The sequence below is a fragment of the Alligator mississippiensis genome, chromosome 7 (assembly GCF_030867095.1).
Source record: "Alligator mississippiensis isolate rAllMis1 chromosome 7, rAllMis1, whole genome shotgun sequence".
NCBI lineage: Eukaryota > Metazoa > Chordata > Crocodylia > Alligatoridae > Alligator > Alligator mississippiensis.
Window position 1 is genome coordinate 87121144 of NC_081830.1, and position 14288 is coordinate 87135431.

General features: G+C 53.3%; 1 protein-coding gene across 4 annotated transcripts in view; it reads left to right on the plus strand.

The window, feature by feature from the left end:
• Positions 1 to 2682: 2682 nt before the first annotated feature.
• TP63 (tumor protein p63) overlaps positions 2683 to 14288 on the plus strand; it is a 97597-nt gene continuing 85991 nt past the window's right edge. For 3 of the 4 annotated variants that reach the window (XM_014607118.3, XM_014607122.3, XM_059731265.1), the window contains exons 1-3: positions 2683 to 2753; positions 7016 to 7144; positions 7550 to 7682. In XM_014607118.3, the coding sequence (XP_014462604.1) occupies positions 7071 to 7144; positions 7550 to 7682 (207 nt within the window). In that variant the 5' untranslated portion in view covers positions 2683 to 2753; positions 7016 to 7070. Of the gene's footprint in view, positions 2754 to 4466; positions 4543 to 7015; positions 7145 to 7549; positions 7683 to 14288 lie in introns of those variants that run through there. The other variant, XM_059731264.1, reaches the window with a different exon arrangement.

The following is a 14288-nucleotide window of genomic DNA, read 5'->3' on the forward strand; positions in this document are numbered from 1 at the left end:
GGTTTCAATTTCTTTTCTTTGGACAAATTTTCCCTTGTGCTGAAGACTGAAATAAGCAGCACCAAAAACATCCCGCCCTTCTTTCTCATGCACCAGACAAAAGGTGCAATAAAAGCAGCAGCAGAAACCTAGGGCATGCCACCGCGGGAGATCCTGCCAGCGACCGGATCTGTGCTAGAGCCATTTCAAATGTCTGTCCCCAGCCTGGCTCTGCCTCGATTCCCCGGGTCCGACGGCTTTCCTCCCCCAGCACCTTTGCTTGGGCCTGTATGTTTTCTGGGAGGATATGGGACCACGCCACTTGGGGCCGGGGATCTGGGACAGGCTGGAGCTAAGGGTTTTTTTTCCTGCCCATTTGCTCTTCTACTCTCTTTCCCAAACCTGGGCATGCCTCCCATTATACACGCAGGCTTTGGCACAATTCAACCAGGGATCTGGAGCTGGGTGATGGGCAAACCCCTGGAGATCCCTGAGGGTCAGGGGCTAACCCAAACTCTTCCCATCTGCCATCCAGGCTGGAAACCTAAGCATGCATCAATTATTGTGCCCGCAGTTCGGTCATCTCTGCTGCTGCTGGGTCGGGAACGCCAGGCAAACAGGTTCTCACCAGGGCAGGCAGACAACACGGGGGGGGAAAGAGGGTGCAAAGGGGGAAAAGAGGGTGCAATGTGAAAGGCAGGTTGTTCCTTGCTCCATTCAGCCTGGGGGCACAAAAAGCTGATGCAGGGTAAGGTCCGTGCTGCAGTTGGAAAAGGGCCATAGAAAATGAGGAAGGGGGGTCACCTCTAATCCAGCCCCAACTACATCATCCCAGCCAAGGCTTCGTCTACCTGGATCTTAAACACCTCCAGGGACAGAGATTGCACTGTTCCTGGCTAACCCATCCCAGTGTTTCACCACCCTCCCGGTGAGAAAGTTTTTCCTAATATCCAACCTCAACGTCCCTTGCTGCAACTAGAGACGATCACTCCTTGTCCCAACTCTCTCCCACAGACTTCAGCTGTAACCAGGTGCTGGAGTACCGACCCGCCTGGCTACTGTTGTCTTATTTTGACCTTCACTGGCAGCAAGCTGGCGTGATGACGGATGCTCTCCGACAGCCTCGGTCTTGGGGACAGAGGGACAGCGAGGTTGGGGTTGGGTCGAGCAGGTTGTTCGGAGCTGGGGGAATTCCAGATGACAGCCTTGGCCAGGAGCCTGCGTGTCCCCCCCTGCCAAACTCCTCCTCTCCTTGCACAGCCGTGCGCTTCATTAGTAGTGACGGCTACAAATCACGGCAGTGTTACAATGCAGAGCAGGGGGAATTCCAGCACGCCGAGGGCTGCCAAGTTCCTCGAGCTTTAGCCGCACACTCAGAAAAAGAGTCCTCTCCCCTTAAAATATACATATGACTCAAGGCAAGATTTGGGCAATTAAGCTTTATGCTTCCAAGGGCTGAAGTGTTTGGGCACCGGGCTCTTCACACGCTGGCAAGGATGTTAAGGGCGAGTGAAAGGGGACTTGAAATCCCTGCCAACTCATCTCACTTGTGACCTGTTTGTCCATGGGCTCTCTCGTGGTGGGAGGTTAATGACTGACCTGTGCTGCTTGGGTTTAAATGCAGTGTAGGTGTGTGCAGGGCAAAGCCTCGGAGCAAGTATTCCCAGGGGATGGGTGCAGGTGGTCTGGGTGCGAACTGGGGCAAGAAATAATTTGGGCAATATTCTGCCATGACCCAATGTAAATCCCTTGGTCTCTAGAGTAGAGATTTCTTAAATTTGCACACCTTGGATTGAAAGAGGCCTGGGTTTCAGACCGTGCTTTGTGCACTCCAGCAGGCCCCTATTGAAGATTTCTGCAGTCGGGTACCCCAAATCACTCGTGTCTTGAAACATCAAAAGATTGGCACTGGAGAGACCTGCGCTCTCTTCCCAGCATAGGGGGTGGGGTGACCTCATAGAAGTCTCTTTGGTGCTCAGTGCCTCAGTTTCCCTACCTGTGAAATAGGGTTAATGATGCTGGTCTCCTTTTATAAAGTGCTTTGAGCTCAATGCGTAAAAAGTGCTTTCGTGTTGGGCCCTAGATCAGTCCCTCCCCTGTTTATTAAGATCCTCTTTTTGGAGCCCAGCAGCACGAGGCTCCGAATGGATAGTTTGGAGGAGGAAGAAAGCACCCGTAATGCCAGCTCTTCAGGAAAAGTTTGCTTTATGGCTGTATTGGAGCCAGCTTGCCCATCCCTCGGGCGAGTTATTTCTCTGAATGAGAAGATTTACTAGGCAAAGGTCTGGGTGCAGCATGGGATCATAGGAAAGTTGGGACCTCAGGAGCTCACATCTACCCCAGCCCCCTGTTCAAGGCACCTAAACCATCCTGCCACGCCGCTATCCATCCTGCTTTGAAAGTTTCTCAGCCTAGAAATGTCCTGGCTTCTCTAGGCATGCCTGACCACCCTGGTAATCACACATTTCTTATCTCTTCTTTTCTTTTCCACATATTATGAACCCTTTTTTTTTTGTTTGGCCTGATGGTAGTCCACAGCATCCAACCTCTGAGACCTGCATCGAGGGGAAGGCAGCAAGCTGGTCCTTGCTGCTTGCTTTCTTGGTCTGTTCTAGGAAGACTCTCTCCTAAGCAGAGGGACAGGTTTAAAAGGGCTCTGTGCCCTTAAGTAGCACGCCCACTCCTCCCCTATATAAATGGGAAGACCAGCAACAGCTGCCCCTTAGTTCAGGGTGGCTCTGAGCTTCCAGGACCTCTCTCTCCTTTGCACGGTGGTAAGCCAGCTTCTGCATCTCACTTGCTTTGCAAATTGTATGTAAGCATTTACGTGCTGGACAGATGTTCCCTGGGTATCCCAGTCACATCAGCCGTTTTCTTTACCCTTGCTTGGGCACTGGACAGGGTTATTTTCACTGAAAGGGAGCAGGTGCCTTCAGTGCAGAGGCGTTACAACACAGGTACCATCCTGCAGTAGTGGCGGCCGCGGTGCTGAACCCAACAGGTGTGTCTTGGGAAGTCAGCATCCCTGTTGAAGGGTGAAGCCACAGCCCTGCAGTCATCTGCTCGTGCCTCGGTTTACCTTTCATTGCCAATGGGAGACTCTGTATTGGCAAAGCCCTGTTAAAATCTGCAGAGGTGCTTTGCATAGCAGCACCTAGAAGCAAGATGTATTTATTGCCTGGGTTTTGGAGGGACTCATCAGGCAGTTGAGAGGCCAAAGCATCTGCTCTATCGCTGCTGCTGTGAACTCTGCAAATCCTTCAGCTTGTAGGAGGCCTCTAGCAAATTTTGCATGCCCTGCGAGAGGGTCCTGCCACCCTCTGGCTTGGCAAGTTGGGAAGGGACAAGTGGTTTCTGGATTGGAGACATGGGAGTAATGCCTCACTGCTCACATTTCAGCAGATCTGTGCCCTTGCACAAGGGCTGAGCAATGCCATGTTGGAGGAAATGAGACCCAAAACCAAGGCCTTGATCATTGAAAAAGCCCCGGTACTTTTTACAGGGGTGGACTTGTCAGCTCCAGCCTCCTCGCTAAATGACCGCTTGGGCAACAATTGGATGCTATGTCCAGACAGCACCTTTGGGGGGATTCTCCTCTTCCTGTCCTGCAATTTTGCTTTGAAGCCCTGGTTTCCCCCAGAAAGCAGCAGAGGACCTGAGCCCAGCGGGCAGTTTGCAAAGGCTGCATTTTCAGCAGCATTTCAAAGCAGCAGCAGGTTGCAGGGGAGGTTGCACTTGCAATACCCAGTGCAAATGGATGCCATGCATGCTGGGACAAGGGGCTTGTTTAAATACTATTTCCTCTAAAAAACAAAGAAATGCAATGGACAGACACAATCCATGCCTGCTGTCCTGCAGCCTCCCAGGCTGGAGGCACCCTGCTACCTCCCTGAAGTTAGAGGAATTGCCTGCCTGTGCGGGGTCCTGCAGACACAGGGCTGGCAGCTGCATGTGTGCATTGGCCGACTCCAAGCCAGCTAGCATTGCAGTGATGCAGCCACCATGGATCTTTGTTGGGGGGATGTCTTTTATGGCACCCACAGCAGGGCTGGGATGAAGCTGAACAAGCTTTGGATGGAAAGCATCCATCCTGCCAGACCTTAACTCGAAATTTCACTGTTTCTTTGCAGTAGATTAGCTCTCCCACCCCCAGCATTTCAGATGGGTGGCAATTTTGCATGCCTTGAGTGCATCACTGAGTGCTTTGCTGATGGGTTGTTGCAATATCCTTTGTGAGGCTGAGGGTGCAATGCTGGGGGGAAACTGAGGCAGGGGGAATGCATTAGATTTTCCTCTCTTACCAATAAATAGGGAGCTGAAAAACAATAGGAACAGTTGTGCTGGCCTGTTATGCAACTGGGGTCATCTCCTGGCATTGTTTCTTAATTTAGAAAGCTATATTGGTGATTGGGGCCAGGTGGGTGGGGCTGGGCCCAGCCTTGTGACCTGTATGACCTGGGGGGTTGCAGGGCAGGGAGCCCAGGCTGCAGGCAGGCAGGTTGGGGCTTGCTGAGAAGTTGGTCAGTGGTCCTGGGTTGCAATTCTTTGGCCTCTTTTCTTCTGGTAAGTGCTTGCCTGAGTCATTTCTGAGCTGGTTGCTTAGTCATAGCCCCTTCCTGGGGGCTGAATTCTTGGGAGGCAGTGAGTAATGCAGCTGGCAGGTGGGTGAGGAGCAAACCTGGCAGGAAGGGTGCTGGCACAGCTGATGCTTTGCAGCGCGTGCTGCTGGGAGGTGAGCAGTGTTGTGCAAGGCTCAGTTTGGGGGCTCTCCAGGATGATTTATCTTTGCATGTGCTGAACTTAACTACAAAGACTCAGGGCAGCTTATAGCAAGAGAGAATAGCACAAAATAATTGCTTACCTGCAGGATGTGCTGGATGCAGCACCTTGCCCCCCAAAGGGGGTGCTGGGCAGAGGCCAGGGAGCTTTCGGAGCAAGGGCGCAGGCATTATAGCAAGGGGAGCTCAGGGTTTCACCCTCTCCCTGGGTTTATTTGTGTGCTGGGGGGTGCCTGGAGAAGGGGTGGAGGAGGGTTGGGAGGCACTGGGAGTCCTTACTGGGAGCATGATGTAGACTGGGGAAAAAGAAGAGCTACAGGTGGAGGGTTGTTAAGTTTGTACAGCACCGAGCACGGTGCCACTCTGACTCCAGTGAGGTGTGTGAGATTTGTGTTAGCAAAATAGGTTAACATATGGGCAAGTCACTTTGGACCATGCCCTGTGTCTGCCCCTTTGCCTGTTGCATGGGGGATGTGTGCCAGGTGGAAAAAAAATAAATCAATGATTTAAAAAAAAAAAAAGAAAAAAATGTTTTTTTTTTATTTAAATCAGATTTTACTTGATTGAATTGTATTTTTTGATTTTTTTTTTTTAAAGATGCTTTAAAAAAAACCAAACCTTTATATAAAGCTGTTTTTTTAATTTAAGGTATGTTAAGGCTCAAAGATATCATCATAGAATAGGGATGATAACCTCTAATTATTCACAGAAGTTTAGGGCTGGAAGAGACCTCATGAGATCAGCAGGTCCAGCCCCCAGTTTACTATTTAAGACCATATATTCACATGAGCTTTTTAGAAACGTTTTCTAAGCAGGTCACAACAGGCTGTAGGCTATATTAGGGGTCCAATTTTAGGGGGTTTCCCTGATGAGGTTAGTAAAGATTAAAGAAAACCACTTTACCGTTAGGGACTTGGTGCTCAGTCTAGAAGAGCCCGCGAAGCATCTCTGTGATGCTGAGTTTTAGTTCTCAAACGCTGTATTTGTGTCTCCAGAGACCACAGGCAGACAAGGCTGTTTGGGTAGATGTGATATCTTTTATTAAACCAACTAAATAGTTGGAAAAGTTGTTCTTTGCAAGCTTTGGGGCACAAACACCCTTCTTCAGGCATAGGGAGAGTTGGAGATAACATCCTCATTAACAGCACCGTATGGAGGTGAGAGAAGAGACCTGATGCCTGCCCCCCAGCTCTTTTGTGTCTGCAAGTTTGCATGCACACAGTCAAGCCCTTCCCTCTCCCTGCAAGTGCAAAGTGTCAGGAAGTTCAACGAATAGAGGAGATCAAACAACAAGAATGCCCTTTTTTAACAAAAAAACCCCCAGGGATTAAATCAAGGCTTCCTGACCAGTGATTTAAATCATGATTTAAATTAAATCCACCCTGGGTGCTGGCCTGTTACCTCCACCTAGATCGCGCCTTGGGGCTGTGCTTTTCACTTCCAAATCCCCCCTGGGCTCTCCCTTGTGATGATGAACAAGATCTCTGTTGCCCCCTTTTTTTTGTAGCTGGGTTTTGTTGTTGCAGCTGCGATCGCCTGGGACGTGCACGAGGAAACGGGGTTTCTGAGCTTATACAGGGGAGGAAACGCGGTCCAGAGCGCTGGGCTGGGAGCCAGGACACCAGCACCCTACTCCCAGCCACACCGCTGACCGGCAGCAGGTGACACGAGAGACTTTGCCTCCTCACTGTGTAGCTGGGTCTCTCTTTTTTGTGCAAACTCAATAAAAAAATCCTCTTTGTACAGATGTGAACGGAAGAGCGGCTTTAGCAGAAGCACGCGTGCTGTCGCCGCCGGTGTTTGAAAGCATCCTAAGAGCAACCACTTTTGTTCAAGTTCCTGTTTCTCGGGGGCTCCCCGAAATAGTCTCAGCCTTTTTCAGTCTATATAGAAAGGAGAGAGAAATGGCAAAGTGAAAGCAGGTGTGAGGAGGCAAAGTTTCTCGTGCCACCTTCTTCTGTGGGTCAGCGGTGTGTCTGGGAGTAGGGTGCTGGTGTCCTGGCTCCCAGTCCAGTGCTCAGCACCGTGTTTCCTCCCCTGTTTAAGCTCAGAACATTTGGGGTGATGGTTTTGGGGTGGAAAGCAGTGTAGTCGTGTGATGAGCACCTCTTCCTCCCGCATGCAGCTGCGATGGCTCTGGGTACTTTGCACATCTCCTTTCTCGCGCAGTCGCTTCTAGGTACGGGTCTAGGATGATGGTGAATGAGGATCCCGTGCGATCGCCCCCAGAGTGTTGTCTGGTCTCTTGTCTCTTCAAGGTTTGTAGAAACGCCCGGACACTTCTCCTGGAAGGAGAGTTACTACCGATCCGCCATGTCGCAGAGCTCGCAGACCAGGGACTTCCTGAGCCCAGAGGTTTTCCAGCACATCTGGGACTTCCTGGAGCAGTAAGTAACCGAGGGGCCTGTCAGAGTGATGACATGGCTGAGGATTTGGGGGGCTTCTGTGTGTGGTGGGAGCCTGGTCCAAGTCACTAGCGACTCCTGGGTGTCGGTGGTTTGAGTGCAATGGGTCCATGCCATGAGTGCCCCCTTTGATAGTCTTGCAGGTGCCCTGGGTCCATGATTTAACGGCCTTGCTGCCCCCTTGTTCCTTGCCAGACCTGCACCCTGCATATTAGAGCTGCAAACGCAGCTGGCGAGATGCCTTTGCCCGTGTTTGGGATAGGTTAAAGGGGCTGAGGCTAGCTGGCAGGTGCCTGACCCCCCCCCCAGGAAATCTTGGACCCAGCTGTTGCCCTGAACGGTCCAGATTTGGCTCGTTGTCTCAGCAGTCCCATTTTGTCCTCGTAGGCCGATATGCTCTATGCAGCCGATTGACTTGAACTTCATCGATGACCCGTCGGAAAATGGCCCCACGAACAAAATCGAGATCAGCATGGACTGCGTCCGGATGCAGGATGCGGACCCAGGTGATCCCATGTGGGTGAGTAGCAGGAAAAGTTTAACTGTAACCCTGCCAAGTTTGATGTTCCCCGTCGGTCAGAGCGCTTGAATATCATGAGCTGTAAGGGTTTTCTTGCCTTTCTCTGTGGGGCAGGGTCCTTTTTCATATCACCTAATTCCTTCCCCAGCTGGCAGTGGCAACACCCTTGTCACCCCGGCTTTACCTGTGACAGGTCACGGGGTATGTGTGGTGCTCCAGATACTATGCATTGCAGGCTCGTGGATAGGTTTGACATGGTGGTTTTGGGGCAATTCCTGCAATTAGTGGTTGTTTGTCAGCATGGGGTGAGACATGCAAGGTTGCCACTTTGCATCCTGGTAAATAAATTTTGGTTTTGCGAGATGTGGCTAATGTGCGCGTGCAAGGCTGAGGCTGTTCACAATTACTCCACACTGCTTGAAGGCACGCACCTCGACATCCCCTGATTGTGGGGAGGTTTCCTCTGACCCTTTTTGATGGTATTGAATGATGAGGACCGGCCAGGAGCGAACTTGAGGACCGAACCGGTCGGGAGTCCGCTCAAGCTTTGTCTACTGACCCTTGCTTCTGCCTACCTGTGTTCAGTAAACTGTTTCCAATGAGATGCACCTTGAGAGGAGTTTTAAAATAGTAAATGGTGAAGAAATGGTAGATGGGGATTTGCTGTTGACCCTCACAACGTAAGACCTGGGGGTCGCAACATGAAACTAATAGGTGGGGAGTTTTAAATGAACCAAAAGACGTTCTTTTCTGTGCGGGGCGGGCTGCAAGACCTTTAAGTTCAAGGGTTGTAATATTGAGGGCCGCCATAACGAGCCCCTTTGCAGCACTTTGTGGACTGCATGCGACTCCTGGCAGCCCCGGCTTTGTTGGATGGAGCCTGAAGTGCTGCGAGGCTTGCAAGGGGGGCCAGCTCCTGCTTGCAAGACGGCTTCTCTTCTTGACTCGCATGCTGTCCGCATCTGGACGGCCTGGGCGTTGTGTGACAGCGAGATCCCCCTCTGTGTCATCTTCCAGCTATTGCCGGCATGCACCTTCTTTGCAGCTCTGCCTTTCTGCTTGATGAGTCGGGTCGATCTCTAGTGTTGAAGCTGCCTGGCCACTTCCCCTCCTGGCAGGGATTATAGTGCTTGCAATTCAGAGGTTTCCAGGCCTTCCCGACTCCCACCCTTGATCCTGGCAGGCAGAAACCTCGTAGCATCCTACAGAAGCGGGGCTGGAAGAGGTCACATCTATCCAACCTCCTGTCTGAGCCAGGTTCACCTCTGTCCAAACCATCCTCTACGGATCCATTATCTAGCAAAACTACAGTCGACCTTGATGCAACACAAGACATCACACCCACACTTGCCAGGATCCCACTGGATTTCCAAACTTTCCTGGAGCTCCTGATTCATCACCCCTGGGGGGGCAAGTGGAAGGTCTGTGTCCGGGGCAGGTCGCAAAAGCCTCCCAAAAGCTTGCGTGGCTGTGGGTAGGAAGGAGCGGTCCTGCTCAGACAGGCTCCTGGCCTTTAAGAAGTGGGTTTCCATTAGCATCAGTCACGTCTTTTAAACCTCTCGGGCTTTTGAAAGGCAGCACTTGTAACTTCACCTGCAAAGCTTATGCTAGGAGCTGGACCAGCTTTGCCGTGTTTAAAGTCTTTGCACCGTGGCTTTTAACACGGGCAGCTTGCGCTCCAAGTCCTCTCCTCTGTCCGTCTCGAGGAAGATCTCCCCATCTTCTGCTTGCCAGAGCAAGGGAGGAGCAACGAGGAGCCTTGGAGGTGATGTCCACGTGGTTCTCTGGCTTTGGGGAGGGTTGATCTTGGCCCTTCAGGAGGCGTTTCCCCATCTGCATGCAGGGACTTGCTTGATTTCATTAATGTTGAGGAGTGTTGCACAGGATTGGTTTCTCCCCATGCTCCCATGCAGTGTACGGGCACATCGAGCCCTTTCATAAGTACCGTGGGCTCTGACATTTGTTTCTAAATGCACCAACCTTGCGGGAGGGGAGAACAACCCCTCTGCTCGCTCAGGCACCATGCAGAAGGCTTGCTAATGCAGCCAAATCTGCTTCTCGACCTGGTGCAAACTGCTTGGGCTGGAAGCACTCCCCTTCCCCCATAAATTTGCAAGCCTGGCTGACAGGTGACATCCCCCCGTCTCGCCGTGGAGAGGAGTCCGCCTTCGCTTTGTGGCGGCTGGGGCCGGTGGCCGCTCCGGCTTGCGCTGGCAGGGAATGCGTAGCCCCGGGGAAGGCGCTTGCCGCCGTCGCGTTTCATCTGCAATCCCTCCTCCCTCTTCCCTCTGTCTCCTCGCTTCCTGCCGATCGCTGCAGGGCAGCTGCTCTCCCAACACCTGTCTGTAAGGTAACCCCGGCCCCCCGTGTCACCGGCAGACGCGGCGGGCCAGGCGCAGGTGATTGGAGCGCGAGAGTTGAAGAGGGCAGATAAACACGGAGGAATGCAGTAGAGGCGGAGGGGCTGTGCGAGATGCCGCGGCGGTCTGGAGTATATCTTCCTGTGGGCAGATCGAGGCCAGCCCTCCAGCTGCAGTACACGGCCGGGCAAAGCAAGTCCTAGAGCCCTGTCCAAAATCGGTGTCTTTCCACTGTCCTCGGTGGGGTGCAGATGAAGCTCTGGGATGGTGCATGCCCCTCTCTTTAGGGGCAATGCAGGTTTTGTGGGGTGGGGGTCTTGCCTCCACTGTGTGGATGTCATTAAAAACCTTACTGCTTCCCTATTAGGAGCTCTGTCCACTTGGCAAAATGCAGAGCGGGATGAAAACTAGGGTGAAATACTAATATCGGGGTAGTTTGGAGCATGACAGCCCGCATTGCAGGTGTCGACATCTGGTGCAATGGTGGGGTGCACATGTGTGGGATGCAGATCAAGGAGGGAGCAGCAAACAGAGCAGGGGATTGGAGTGGCACACACGGAAGGTGCGAGGCTAACTTGTGGCACGTGGCCAGAAAGTTCGGCCTCCGCTGCTCTAGTGCATGGGTCTGCTGTTGAGTGCATTGATTTAAGGATGAGATTCGCCTTCAGCCTCGCTCTTAGGATGCTACGTAAAGCGGGTGTCATAGATTCATAGATGTTAGGGTCGGAAGGGACCTCAATAGATCATCGAGTCCGACCCCCTGCATAAGCAGGAAAGAGTGCTGGGTCTAGATGACCCCAGCTAGATGCTCATCTAACCTCCTCTTGAAGACCCCCAGGGTAGGGGAGAGCACCACCTCCCTTGGGAGCCCGTTCCAGACCTTGGCCACTCGAACTGTGAAGAAGTTCTTCCTTATGTCCAGTCTAACCTGCTGTCCCTGCAGCTAGGCTTTCCTCGGTGCTTAATTTGCTTCCACATCCTAGCCGGGGGGAGAGCATCCAGGTCCAGGCTGGTACGGCGTATTCGGGCACAGCAAGAGGCGTGTGGGTGACGTGGGTTTCAAGGCGAGGGGCGCCAGCCCACGAGGATGCAGGTGCTCAGCTGAGAAACGGGTGCCCCGCGCGGGACGTTGCTTGTAGTATAGCGAGAGAAGGAAACGCAGGACTGTGGGGTGGAGCACCCGAGATGCAGGGAGACCTGGGTGCGGTTTCAGCTCTGCCACAGGCTGCCTGTGTCACCCCAGGCAAGTCCCTTAGCCCTGGTGGGGCAGGTGGCACGTCTCCCTCTTGCAGGCAGGCTTTGTGGATCAGTACCCTAAAGGTTGGCAAATGCTCGTTTTTAGCAGGGATGGGGGCTTTGTAAGTACCTTAGGACAGGCCACTGGGGAGAGGCTGAGCTCCCAGGAGAGGTTTAGGTAGGGAGAAGGGGGTTGGCTCTGTGGATCCCACCAGGACTTTGGGTCTCAACTTGACGCACTTAGTTTGGCCTCCGATTGACACAGGCCAGAGGCTTCCACCTCAGGCTTTTGCATCCAGCCTTACGACCTGTGGCTAGAGGAGGGTAGAAAGAGGCTCTGTCTGGGATTACTCCATAAGCCGAGCTGCTCTCGGGGCAGCGCATCGTTGCACTAACGAGGGGTCACAATTATGCCCCTGATCCCAGCTTCCCTGACAGCTGGAGGCAACTGCATCCGTGCATGGGCAGAAGATGAGAAAGCTCCTTGTGAGCTGGTGCAGATCAGACGATGTCTCGAGAGGTGGAAAACCCCTTCTTCCTGATCGCAGCCACAGGAGGAAGAGGAGGAGGCTGCATTTTCTCCCCCTGAGCTGAGACTGCCTGTTCCCACCCTCTGCTTTGCAGAGGAAACAGCCTGCTCGTGCCGTGGCAGACGAACGGGCCCCTCCCGGGGTGACCAGGGGACAGGAGGGGACGGCGAGGGAGTCGGGCAGGACTTGAAGAAGAATGACGCCAGGAGCATCTGGCGCATCAAAGTTTTGAGATGCAATGGGATCCTGGCAGGTTTGGGTGTTGTGTCAAAGTTGATGGTAGTTTTGCAAGTTGGTGAGAGACTAGATTTGTATAAAGTGTTTTTGGAGACCGCCTCTGAGTCCCTCTGGCTGCTGAGACTTCCTCTTCTCTTTCTTCCCCCTCCTCTCCCTCATTTAGTGGATGCCAGCAAAGAAGCCACAGGTTCCTTCTCTGAGAGATGGCGTCCAAGCTCCCTTCGTAGGGAAGGGTGGGCTTGGCATGGGAGGAGGCGGTCACTAGCCTGGGATAAGCAAGGGGTTGCTAATGGGCCACTTGCACACATTGCACGTGGCCCCCGTTCCTCTCTCCCGGGCTCAGCCGTGTCACCCCCTTCCTTCCCTCTTCATCTGCTGGCAAGCACTCCCCCGATAAGACACGGCTGATTCGGCAGCGGTGCTCCCCATCAGCGCCTCCCTTATCCCAAATGCTCGGTGCTCTGCCTCCTGGTCCTCGCAGCAGCACGGAGACGTGACCACGGCTGGTGTCTGCACGTGCACGGCTGTCACCTGTTCCCGTCCGTCGGCTCGTGGCTTTCTCTCGGACTCATCCCAGCCAGGTGGGCTTCTGAGCTGCAGCCCGGAGGGGCGTGGGGAAGCTCTCCGGCAGCAGAGAGCACCTGGATCTCTGTGTGCCTCTGCAGTGAGAGCTGTCCAGCAGGCTTCAATCGCCCTGGGGTCCCTTCTTCTCTTCCCTGGGACAAATCACCACTTGCATCCTGGCCCTAGCCCCAGGGGCTGGCACGGGAGCTCCACGCGGGCCCTGAGAAGCCGTAGCCGGGGGCGGCGTGTGTCTCATCTGAAGTGAGGCAGCAGGGCAAGGTGAACTCATCCCCCCCCTCCATCCCCCTACCCCTCCTTGCACATGCCTTCGCTGCATGCCCCTGAGGTAGCCGTCCTCCCGGGAGCCTCTTGCCGAACCAGTTGAGTGGAATGCCTTTCCCCAGACAGTCGTCGCGGTCAGGGCTTTCTTAATGTGCTCCAAAAAGAGAGAGGAAAAAATAAATAACCACCCAACCCTCTGTCAGCCTCTGACAGGGCTTTGCTGCTGTCTCCTGCACGGCTGTGCCAGGGCGGCTGTTGCACGCCGACGGCTCACTCCATGCAACGCTCACAGCCAAGCGTGCTTTTGCACCACCCGTGCAAGGCTTTATCCTCCCAGCACTGGCCGTTTGGGTCCAGAGGCTTTGCATCGGTAGGGGTCTGTAGTTGATGCTTGGGGAAGGGTCATCCCCACCTTCTTTGCTGGTGGTGATGTGTGGCCTGTTCACTGGCAGTGATCCCATTAGGTTTCAGTGTTAACATTGGGTTCATCTCCGTTCATTTCAACAAAATCATCCAAAAACTGCTCCTCTCCCCTCTGTACACATCCACACCCCCTACATCTAGACTCTCCCTGGCAGGACTTTATCAACTTGCAGCAGGGAGGAAATCTTGTCCCCCTACCATGGAGCTAAAAAAGCTGTGGGTGCTCGATGAAGTCTTAAGTTTTCTGGAAAAGCCCTGATGTGGGTACTGGCTGAGCATAGCAGTTGCTGAGCTGGCAGATAGATAGATCATCCAAGCAAAATCTCTTTTATTGTAGTAGCATTAAGGGGCAGAGTTGGGGTCCAGAGGTCTGTCGCAGGAGGTGTCCACCTGGCTAATGAAGACGGCACAAGCCCTAGAGAGCTTGCAGATTGCTGTGGGGTGGGATGCAGCAGATGCTTTGCTTCAGACGCACGCACGATCCTATGTGCTATGATGGAAACGCTTTGCTGTGTCCAGGCCAGGGTGGTCTGCCTCTTTGCAGCACGGACCCCTTGGAAGCAGATGACTAAATTGTGAGCGAAAAGGTGGATCTGTGCAAAGGAACGGGGGTGGCTGGTCAATGCATATCTTCCACGAAGCGGAGCTGAGAACTGCATGGGCATCGTGGCAAGCAGGACGCACATCTCCATGCAAAAGCTGGCTAATGCATGGTGTGTCCTTCTGGACACAGCCTCGAATCTGGGTCAGAAATTAGCTGGGCTCACGGAGGAGAGATATAGCCAGAAGTAAGACCAGCCTCCTAGGTTGAGGCATCAAGATGGGCTGTTGTGGTCTTCTCTTCCACTCCCAAATATTCCCGGAAGGGCCACAGAGGAAGGGAGGGTTTCATTCAGAGGAGGTACCTGCTCAGGTGATGCTTGACTGCCTGGGTGCAGGCTTGAAAGGGTTTCCGATGCTGGCCAGGTTTTATT